General features: G+C 45.2%; 1 protein-coding gene across 1 annotated transcript in view; it reads right to left on the bottom strand.

The window, feature by feature from the left end:
* TTC39C (tetratricopeptide repeat domain 39C) overlaps positions 1–12,067 on the bottom strand; it is a 152,599-nt gene that overhangs the window by 16,778 nt on the left and 123,754 nt on the right. The window contains exons 7-9 of the mRNA XM_077492580.1: positions 9,960–10,053; positions 4,010–4,117; positions 1,146–1,255 (exon numbers count right to left, since the gene is read on the bottom strand). Of these exons, the coding sequence (XP_077348706.1) occupies positions 1,146–1,255; positions 4,010–4,117; positions 9,960–10,053 (312 nt within the window). The remainder of the gene's footprint in view (positions 1–1,145; positions 1,256–4,009; positions 4,118–9,959; positions 10,054–12,067) is intronic.

Raw genomic sequence — 12,067 nt, 5'->3', positions numbered from 1 at the left:
TTCGGGAAGTCAATTCCCGCAAGTAGGTCCGTTGGTTGGTCGTCAGGCCTGATCATCTGTGATGTGTATTGTGGTGAAAAGAAGTCCCTAAACCAGTTGGTAACCGCCTGTGGTTCTGTGATTGTGTCTCCGCCAGGGCCAGAGAGTGAGATAACAGTAGGGGGCCTGTCTTCACTGTGGACTAGATAAGCCAGCAGTTTGCCTGCTTTTTCTCCATGTTCGAATAATTTCTCCTTGGCAAAGAATAGATCAGCTCCAGTATTAGGCAGCCAGGCGCAAACTATCACCCTGGTTTGTAACCTGAGCAGGTCAGCTCCCACAGGAGATGGGTCGGCTGCATATAGTTGCTCAGAGGTCGTGAGTTCACACATAGCTCCATCAAGGGCAGCAGCAGAATCCGCCTTATGCTTATTGATTTGGTAGGTCAAGGCCATGCATACATGTAGTTTGCAGGATTCCCAAACTATGGCTGGGGAGGCAGTACCAGTATTTATTGAAAAAAAGGTAGTCCAAGCATGCATGGGCTCGTCATCCTCCAACAACAAAGACAACCAAAATGGATTCAACCGCCATGTGGGCGGGGGTTTGTCTGTTGGGTTGGAGAAGGTAACCCAGTAGGGGCTGTGGTCAGAGAGCAGCCTGGGGGAGAACTATGCCTCCAGCAGTCTCGGAGCAAGGGCAGTGGTTATAAGGACAAAGTCGATGCGGGATGTGGTATTGTGGGAAGCCGAGAAACATGAATATGCTCTGGTGAGGGGAAATTTATGCCAAGTGTCAATGAGGTTGAAGGTGGAGATAAGCATTGCGAATCTGGAGCGTTATAGTGCCCATTTCTAGACTTTTTATTATTTGCAGCACAAAAAATCATAGCTCTGAAATGGCTTTCCCCTAAACCCCCACCATTGAGAATTGGCATACACAGATCAATACTACATTACTTCATGTGGCCAGTATTTAGGGAAAACTAACCCCACTGGTTATTGAGCAGTAAGACTTTTTTATTCAGTATGTTGTATTTATGGTGTTGCATACAAACCTTTTTTTTCTCGTTCAAAAGTTTTTATTTTATGTTAAAATAAATTACATGTACAGAATATAAGACAAATTATGTGATACCAGAAATAAAAAGTAGACAGCATGCAAACCTTTTTTACTGAAAACTGTTCAATCTGATTGTTTTTTCTCTTGAAAAGCTTCTGAACTTCTCTGAACACCTCCTGTGCTCCATCCACATCCCCCGTGGCACCCTGACACACTGAAATCACAATACACAATGTATATAAACGGTAATTGGATACAAATCGCTATTACAGTGTTATTGCTGGTCAGAAATCACTGCTTTGTATATTTAGACATGGATGTAAGAAACTGCAACATAACCATATTCTTCTCTTTGTGCTATAAAACTTACAGAATTACATGATCAAATTAATGATAGGCAGAGGTCTCAGTTTTGCTTCCTGATGGCCATGTCATGAAAGTCGTTTGGTAAGTAACCAGGCAGTGCCCACTATAGCCTACATTCAAATTAACTTAAAGTATTTAATACAGTGGGGAGGGTTTACTACAACTGTAAAGTACAAAATCTGGTGCAGCTCTGCATAGAACCAACCAGCTTCCAGGTTTTATTGTCAAAGCTTAACTGAACAAGCTGAAGTAAGAAGCGGATTGGCTACAATGCACAGCTGCACCAGATTCTGAGTGCTCCAATTTTAGTAAATCTCCCCCAGTGATCTTTACAAAGATAAGAAAATGTGTCTTAAGCCCATTAATACTGGTGTTACACATTTATGTTGCATCAAAGAGGTGGTCCTTCTTACAAGGCATTGCATTAATGCACACCAGAGTGTGTGCTGGAAGTGCGCTCCATCGCATGCTCCCAATCACATGAACACTGGGAAAGGTTATCACAGTTATCTGTCAGCAAAACCTGCTCCTGTACTCAGTCTCCTACTGAATGGAGAAAAAGATATAATGGGAGGATTGTATTAAACTGGAGCAGACAGAATCTGGAGCAGCTGTGCATGGCAACCAATCAGTTTCTATGGTTCATTTTCTTTTTCTTTTTATAAGTTATAATATATAGAAGAAAAAAAAATGACAACATTATATACATGTCATAAGAAAGGCAAAATGGTAAAGTACAAGGAAATAAAGTAACATTCATATAAATATTAATTTGTATAATATATATAAATATTTGTACAAAGATTAAGTAGAAATCAACAAAGGGGAGGGGGAAGTAGGAAAGAAGTACCAGGATGGGAAGATTCAACGTATACAGCCATGGCCAAAAGTTTTGAGAATAACACAAATATTAATTTTCACAAGGTCTGCTGCCTCAGTTTTTTTCAATGCATTTGTGAAAAAGTCTTCATGGTGTCCAAGAAAGTACAGCAAGCACCAGGACATCTCCAACAGTTGATTCAGCTGCAGGATCTGGGCACCACCAGTGCAGAGCTTTCTCAGGAATGGCAGCATGCAAGAGTGGGTGCACCTACACACAGTGAGAAGAAGACTTTTGGAGGATGACCTGGTGTCAAGAAGGTCAGCAAAGAAGCCACTTCTCTCCAGGAAAAACATCGGGGACAGACTGATATTCTTCAAAAGGTACAGGGATTGGACTGCTGAGGACTGGGGTATAGTCATTTTCTCTGATGAATCCCCTTTCCGATTAGGGCAAACCTTGTCCAGAGAAGGAAAGGTGAGTGCTACCATCAGTTCTGTGTCATGCCAACAGTAAAGCATCCTGAGACCATTCACGTGTAGGGTTGCTTCTTAGCCAAGGGAGACTCACAATTCTGCCTAAGAACACAGTCATCGATAAAGAATGGTACTAAACAATCCTCCGAGAGAAACTTCTCCCAACCATCCAAGAACAGTTTGGTGAGGAACAATGCCTTTTCCAGCATGATGGAGCACATTGCCATAAAACAAAAGAGAGAACTAAGTGACTTGGGGAACAAAACATCAAAATTGGGGTCAATGCATCGATTATGCAAGAATGGGCTACCATCAGCCAGGATGTGGCCCAAAAGTTGATTGACAGCATGCCAGGGAGAATTGCCGAGGTCTTGAAAAAGAAGGGTCAACAATGCAAATATTGACTCTTTTGCATAAACCTAACTGTCAATAAAAGCCTTTGACATTTATGAAATGCTTGTAATTATACTTCAGTATAGCATAGTAACATCTGACAAAAAGATCTAAAAACAATGAAGCAGCAGACTTTGTGAAAATTTATATGTGTGTCATTCTCATAATTTTTGGCCACCGCCGTATATGTATAAGAATTTTTAGAGCTATCAAAATCGAGAAAGGAAAGATGTAATCCAGAGGGGACCATATTTTGTGGAATTTGTGGAAATTGTCACAAAGAGTTGCAGCAAGTTTTTCACTAAACAAAACAAACTTTAGCAAAAGCTTGGTGGTCCTCCTCATCAGTTAAAGAATACGTTTTATTGTCTCAAAAGTATAAGTTCACCTTTTGGAACATGTGACATGTCCCAGCAGCTGCCGCTGCTGGGACATGTTAAAGGCTGTTTGATCCCATCTTCTCTGATCCTCCCCTTCTTGCACTGTCCTCAAAACATGTCTGGATAAGTCAAAGTTACTGGAGTCAGGCTGCACATGCTCAGTTTGGTGTGTATTGCTAAAGAAAGAGGGTCAGGGGTCCTGCATCCTGCTAGGAAAGATCAGTGCAGTATGAAAACCTAAAGCTTTAACCAGACACTGATAGAAGTCACAAGATTGCTATATACTGCTGATGACTTACATTTTAATGAATTACATTTCCATGTTCTGTGTACTGTGGGAGATCAGATATAGTGAATGCAGGGTCCTGGGGTTAGTAACACTTGTAACTGAATTTGTAACCTTTGCTTATACAGAGACTAAAGACTTTGATAATTAAAGTGTCTGCAGGAAGATTTGTGCCTGTTGCCCTTAGCGATGTCTTCCCTTCAAATATACAACATTTAAAAACTTGAAATGTGAGCGGCATACCGACCTGCCGTGAGATAGGCGTAGTAACACTGGGACCACCTGGATTCATTTTTGAGTCTTTCAAAAGATCGGAAGGCATCCTTAAAATTCATTTCTATCATGCTGCACCAGCCTAAAAACAAAAATAGTGAAAAACAATAATTTCCTGCCACTAGGTGGCTTAATAACATCATGCATGATTAACAGTACAGAGGGCAGAGCTCTACTGCACATAAATGGATGAAAAGACTGCACTGCGGGCAGAGTAATACGCTGCTTACTTCTACAGAAGGGTAAACCATCCTGACTGCTGGAACAAACCTGTCTGCGGCAAACAGGCAACATAGAAATTGATCAGATGTGAAAATGTGAAAACCATTTGTGAACTCAATGTCTGATTTCATCTCATTCTTTTGTTTTTTTGTACGAACAAAATCAACTACACAAGCTCAGAAACTAAATAATACATACAAAACTATTCAACACGTTATGTCACTTCTGACGTATTCTGTCAAACAAAAATTCTAGTATTGTTGGTAACCTCTTCACTTTCGACATGAGGCTAGCATGCCACAAGAATCGGACGTTCTGTCGTCCGAAAATCAAAGCGTGTGTACAAGGCTTTACCATGTCTTGTTCTGCACTGTGTCTCTGTGTGGAGGTGACCATCTCGGTAGAAGGAGTTCTTTGCTTTCTCATGTCAGAGCTTCCAGTAAGGAGAACAATGAGCTTCATAATAGTGACATCACCAAATCGCACTCCAAATAACTGAGAGTAAATGCCGCGTACACACGATCAGACCAGAGTCCGCCGGACAATCCGCCCGTGTGTGGGCTCCAGTGGAATTTTTCTTTCCAAAAGTCCAGCGGACTTAGAAAGAAGTTTTGACTCAAAATTGTCCGCCGAACTGACAATCCGCCCGTCTGTGTGCTAGTCTGCCGGACTTTTGAAATGAACGGACTTGCCCACTCGGAGAAAAGTCAGTTAGTTTTGAACGTGGCTCCGGGTAGCCGGGACTAGCAAAGGAAGTGAACGTCGCCGCCTTCATTGGCGAGATTGACACCTCGCTGCCCCGTCACCTGGTATGTATTTAAAGGGGAAGCCCTACACCGAAAAAACAGTGTGGGGGTCCCCCCAAAATCCATAGCAGACCCTTATCCGAGCATGCAGCCCAGCCGGTCAGGAAAGGGGGTGGGGACGAGCTAGCGCTCCCCTCCTGAGCCGTACCAGGCAGCGTGCCCTCAACATGGGGGGTGCTTTGGGGAAGGGGTCCCTGCGGCCCCCCCACCACAAAGCACCTTTTCCCCATGTTGATGAGGACAAGGGCCTCTTCCAAACAACCCTGGCCATTGGTTGTCGGGGTCTACGGGTTGGGGGGCTTATCGTAATCCAGGAGCCCCCTTTGATAAGGGGGCCTCCAGATACCGGCCCCCCACCCTATGTGAATAAGTATGGGGTACAATGTACCCCTACCCCTTCACCTGGTGAAAAAAAAAGTGTAAATAAAAAAACACAACACAAGTTTTTAAAATAATTTAATATAATAATAATTTATTAGACAGCTCTGGTGGTCTTCTGTTCTTCCGTCTTGGAGGGTCTTCTCGCCGGACTCCTCCACTATCTTCTGCTCTTTTGCTAGCTCTTTTACTAGCGGAGGAGCCCGGCTTTCTTCTCTTTCTCCTCCGACTTAGGGGTCTTGTCCCACCCCGCTCTTCGGTTCTTCTTGCCAGGCCTCCGCTATCTTCTTATAGCTCTTTTACTAGCGTTGGCCCGGTCTTCTGTCGCCTTCTGCTTCTTCTTCCTTGCGATGTTGACACAACGCTCTCTCTGGCCGCAATGGCAGGGACGCGTTGTGCGGCGACTTATATAGGTACAAGGGGGTCACCAGGTCATGTCACATGGTGACCCTGCCCCCTTGTAATGTCACAGTCCCAGCATCCTCCAGGACTGTGACATCATAAGGGGCGGTGACCCCAAGGGGGTTTCCGGATTCCGATAAGCCCCCCGCCCACAGACCCCGACAACCAATGGCCAGGGTTGTCGGGAAGAGGCTCTTGTCCTCATCAACATGGGCCCCCCCTTCCCCAAAGCACCCCCCATGTTGAGGGCACGCGGCCTGGTACGGCTCGGGGGGGGGGGGGCGCTCGCTTGTCCCCACCCCCTTTCCTGACCGGCTGGGCTGCGTGCTCGGATAAGGGTCTGCTATGGAGTTTGGGGGGACCCCCATGCCATTTTTTCGCCGTAGGGGTTCCCCTTTAAAGCCATACAAGGCGACGGGGCTAGCGAGGTGTCAATCTCACCGACAGAGGCGGTGACATTCACTTCCTTCGCTAGTTCCGTTTACCTGGAGCCACGTTCAAAATGAACAGACTTTTCTTCATGTGTGGGCAAGTCCATTAATTTCAAAAGTCCGGCGGACTCCTGCCATAGTCTGACTGGTTGTCTGCCGGACATAGCCCGAGGAAAAGGCCGGTCGTGTGTGGGCAGGTCCACTCGTTCGTAAAGTCCGGCGGGCCTCAGCTGCAAAGTCCGGCGGTTTGTCCAATGGATTAAGTCCACCTGATAGTCCGATCGTGTGTACGCGGCATAACAGTCACTAGAAGCATTCCTATAGATCTTACACTAAAGATATGAGTCAGTAGGCACCCTCACATACCAGGAGTGCACGGCTATTTTTTTTTAGGAGGAATGCAATACAGATAGATTTTTCAGGGTACAGTTTAATCACAATTAACATTTCTAAATGTTCCCTATAACACAGCATCTCTTTACTTTTTGAGTTCAGTTCTCAGTATCCTCAAGACAACACCTGCTATATCTACTGGATATCAGGTTTTTAGGTATTTACCCTATGACTGCCGGACTTTATAATCTTTTAACGTTATGCATTATATTTCCAGGAGGTGTAAAATCACATGGGGAAATAACTACTCAGGTGCTTATCTGAATTCCCCAGTAGTGTTGAAGAACAGATCAGACATCAGACAGAAACGTGAGATGACGTTTCATGTATTTGTTAAAGTGGTTCTAAAAGTTCAAAGTTTTTTTTTTTTTACCTTAACTTCCCTGGCGGTAAGATTATGTCAGATATTTGCTGATTGTTTTGCCTGGAAATTTGGCGTTTTATATTGTAGGCCTGTAATTTGGCTTTGTGCAATACACAAAGCCTGTGTACTCAGCTTTGTGTAGGTCGGTGGTGCTCGCTCTGCTCCATTCACAGTCTCGCCATTGGACCTGTGTTATGTCCATCATAGGGGCGGGACTTCGCATGAATGTGAGCGGAGTGGAGCAAGCACCGCCGACATACACAAAGCAGAGTACACTCGGCTAGTCTTGGCTCCGCCTCACAGTCACGTGGGCGGGACTGGGAGAGGAGCCGAGACTAGCCGAGTACACTCGGCTTTGTTTATGTCGGCGGCGCTCGCTTCGCTCCCAATCAGCGGAGATCGACGGTAATTTTTAATTCCTGCAATGAAGCTGCAAAGAGACACAGGGCTGCAAAGAGACTGGACAAGGCCGCAGATGGACACTGGGCAAGGCTGCAGATGGACACTGGGCAAGGCTGCATTGATGGGCATTTAAATGTAAGATATTTTTCCTTAAACTTCCATTCTAAAAGTTTTTTTCCTCAAAATTCCCTTCTAAACTTGGAGTGCGTGTTATACACCGATAAATACGGAATAACTATAAATAATTATAAAAAATAATAATATAATAATACATTTTATTCAATAATGTATTTAATTCAAAAACACTGAAATTTGCTCAGCTGCAGAATTATCGCTGCCGTCACTTTCAGTGTTTGATGATGAATTTCCCCACGAATCACTATCGCTCAATTCTGCAAGTGTTCTAATTTACTATCGCCGTTTTCTAGCTGGTCTACCACCATTTTTGACGTAAAGGGACACTTTTTGGTTACCATGGACAATCTCAAGTCTCCAGGCAGAAAGAACTGTATATATAATATAAAACTGCATGCAGGGCACTGGACAAATCACTAGGGAGGTGAAATGATTTGATACAGTAATGTAATCTGTAAGATTACAGTGTACTGTATGTGATATGTTTTTTTTGCTATTTTGAATTTGCCGCTGGGCTCCTCCCCATACGTTGCGACGCTCCCAGGGAATGGAGCATGGCACAGTAATACATCGGGCGAAGTACACAGCCCACAGACACAGTGGGAGGATATTGCAGGATCCTGGGGACAAGGTAAGTGACTTTGCCTGGATCCTGCAATGCAATCCAGAATCTTTTCACCCTGAGCCACACTCAGGATTACCGCCAGGGAGGTTAAAAGAAGTTCACTTTTTAGAAAATAATACCAAATGCAAATTTTTTTTGCAGGTAAAAAAAAAGTATATTTATTTTTGGAGCCTGTAAAGCATTGCACCAGCGATCAGCAGATTGCTGTTGCCATGCAGGTCTCCTTCAGATCTGTTAGTGTAGCTGTGTGTCTATACATCCAGTATGGGCAAGCATATACAACCTGATAGGAAAAATCAATTAACTCCACAGCGCTATGGTAGTTAATTGAGAAATACAAGCTAACAGTTGCAAAAGGATATTGGGGCTAGTAGTTCACTCACACACAGCGCTGATTTCAAAAAGTGGCAACTAGGATGGAGAACTTCTCCCCATACTGCTGTCACAGGGAGTGCGGGCATCGAGCTGCCTCTGCAGCATTGAGAACATGTTATATGTTTCACCCTAAAAACGGGAGGAACATGTAACATGTTCCCAAAGGTGAACTTATCCTTTAATGCAGTCTATGTAAAAAACCTTCTGTGTGCAGCATTCCACGTTGTCCCCCCCCCCCCCTATACTTATCCAAGCCCCATCTCAATCCAGCAATGTGCATGAGAGCAGAGGTTCTCCCGGGTCTCTCTCTCGCCTCATTGGCATACACAACAGCGGGAGCCATTGGCTCCTGCTGCTGCCAATCACAGCCAGTGAGTCAATGAGGAGAGATGGGACGGGACCAAGCCATGCTGTGTGTGGGAATGGACCAGTGGCGGCTGGTTCTCAAAAATTTTGGGGGGGCGCAAACAAACTGAAAAATTCAGAAAAAACCCCCATCAATTGCAGCCTCACTTTACCCATCAAATGTAGCCACTTTGCCCATCAAACGCAGCCACTGTGCCCCAAATTCTGCCACTGTGCCCCAAGTGCTGCCACTGTGCCCATTAAGTGCTGCCACTGTGCCCATTAAGTGCTGCCACTGTGCCCATTAAGTGCTGCCACTGTGCCCATTAAGTGCTGCCACTGTGCCCCCCGCCCGGCACTTACCTTGTTTCTACTGTGCAGTGGGTGACAGCAGCAGGCGGCGAGCGGTGTCAGGTGTCCGACCCCGATGTCTTCTCCCACGCTCTTCCTCTCGTCTTCTGCAATGATTGGACACCTGGTAGGCCAATCAGGTGACAGGTAACACAGACCCAGCAACCTGATTGGCTGAGAGGCGGGTCAGTGTTAGAGAAGCGAATGCATCGCTTCCCTAACAGAACACTGTAAACAGCGAACGCACAGCAGTGCGCCTGCTGTTTACCCTTTTGGAAGCCTATTAGAGCCCACGGCTCTAATCGGGATGCCTATTAGAGCCGACAGCTATAATCAGGCGCTTCCAAAGAAACCCCGCGGCTGTAATTCAGATGCCTGGCGCCCGATAAGGGGCCAGACACCTGAATAGGGGGCGACAGCGTCGATGCAGGAGAGGGAGGCGGCGCTCCTGCGCCCTCTATGTACGCACCGCCACTGAATGGACACACAAAGTGTGGCTCGGGAGCATGCCTGCTTGGGCCCCCCCAAAGCAAGAAGGGTACTGGAGCAGAACAGGTAAGTTTAATAGATGTCTTGGCTAATGCAAGACAACACACCATGACATACGTGAGATTAAATATGAATGGATTTGTTTGGATGTATACCTCCTTATGTTCTATCAAGTGTTTAGGGGCAAAGAAATGTGTAACACTTACCAATTTCATACAGACACACATGCTGTATCTCTCTTTGATCCGTTGCAAGCTCCAGGGCAGTATGAAAGGAGGACAAGGCACTGTTTATTTGACACTGTAATTGAAAAAAAAAAAGTAAAAAGTTAATTAAATAATGTTTGTATCTTAACAGTATCAGAATAGAACATATGTATACCAGGTCCTGAGAAATCTCAGTTAAACCCACATAAAACCCTTGGACACTTCCTTAAATACTGCAATAATAATCTATTACATACAGTAGGTACATGAAGGACCTAGTCTAAGCATGCTTGCAAGAAGCCGTCAACAACCAACAACCATCTCATTCGTTTTATTGCTCATGTGTTTTGGTTTGCACAAGCGACTAAGTGGAATAATTATACGTGCAAATGAAAAGAAGTCTGGGGCACAAACTGTGCTTCAGTATGTTCTGTACAACACCCACATCTACTGTACCAAAGGGTCTTTAAAACATTATATTTAATCATTTCAAGCTAAGTGCAAATTTCCCTGCTAACACAGGCATAAGGATCTAAGTGCTTCTTATCTGACTCATACAATTTTGACAAAGTAAAAGCTATCTGAGTCACAAGACAGAAGGGTGCTGTTCTCTATAAAATTTGTGATTACTTGGCTTTATAAGTCATCTGAAAGCTATCAACACACAGAGCAATGTGCTTTGAAGATACAGGCAGATCTTGCTGATTTAATAAAGACCTTAGCAGTGACAGGATTAAAAGAACATTTAGCACCATATACAAGATCCCACCAATGGGATCTTTGCAGGTCTGCAGAACATACAACTTAGGCCGGCCATACACAGTATCAGCAGGAACCAGCCAAGATTTGAACAGTTAATGGGCAGGCTCAATGTACCATGGTGATCAAACGATCAACTTGGGTACAACAATCCTGTCAGATTCTCGCCGGATTTTTGCTAGCGGCTTTTATATCCACTAACGATAATCACTGTCTTCTACCAGCGGGGACAGCTTTTCCACCATCCCCCGCTGGGAGAAGACAATAGCCAGGCAGGAGGGAAAACGGGCAAATTTCTTTCATGAAACCTGTGGCTGCAGGAAAGAAATTTGCTTGGTGTATGACCGGCCTTACACTGATCAACCATAATGTTATAACCACTGACAGGTAAAGGGAATAACATTGGTTATCTCATGACAATGGCACTAAAAAGTGGGTGGGATATATTAGGCAGCAAATTAACATGTTGTCCCTAAAGTTTTATGGTGTTAAAAGCACAAAAAAAAAACGGGCAAGCATAACGATTTGAGCGGCTCTGACGATGGCCAAATTGTAATGGCTAAACTAGGTGAGAGCAACTCCAAAACTTAAGCTCTTGTGGGATGTTCCAGGTCTGTAGTGGTCAGGAATGACCAAGGAAGAAAAACCAGCAAACTGGTGACAGGGTCATGGGCAGCCAAGATTCACTGATGCACGTGGTGAGCAAAGACTGGCCCCTGTAGGCCAATCCAATAGAAGAGTTACTGTAGCGGGGTTCCACCCTAAAGTGGAACTTCGCTGATCGGAACCCTCCCCCCCTCCGGTGTCACAATTGGCACCTTTCAGGGGGGAGGGGGGTGCAGATACCTGTCAAAGACAGGTATTTACACCCACTTCCTGGCATAGACTCCCGTGGGAGTCTATGCCATTTCCTGTCCTGCCGCAGTGTCTGCTTGGACACACACGGGTCCCAGAGACAGCGCGGACAATTCCTATTGCGCTGCGCTACTCGCGCATGCGCAGTAGGGAACCGGGAAGTGAAGCCGATTCGCTTCACTTCCTGATTCCCTCACCTAGAATGGTGGCAGCAGCAGCCGAGAGCCGAGCGATCGATCGGCCTCAGCTGCCGGCATCGCTGGACCCCGGGACAGGTGAGTGTCCATTTATTAAAAGTCAGCAGCTGTAGTATTTGTAGCTGCTGGCTTTTAATATTTTTTTTCCGCAGTACAGTCCCACTTTAAAATGCTAAAGGTTAATGCTGGTTTCAATAGAATGCTGTCAGAACACAGACTACATCTTAGTTTGTTGCATATGGGGCTGCATAGCTGCCTAATGGTCAGGGTGCCCATGCTGACCCATGTCCACAACCA

This window comes from Lithobates pipiens, unplaced genomic scaffold, assembly GCF_037356315.1.
Source record: "Lithobates pipiens isolate NorthernLeopardFrog02 unplaced genomic scaffold, aLitPip1_a1.2 Scaffold_19, whole genome shotgun sequence".
Classification (NCBI taxonomy): domain Eukaryota; kingdom Metazoa; phylum Chordata; class Amphibia; order Anura; family Ranidae; genus Lithobates; species Lithobates pipiens.
This window is presented reverse-complemented; position numbering and strand designations above follow the sequence as displayed.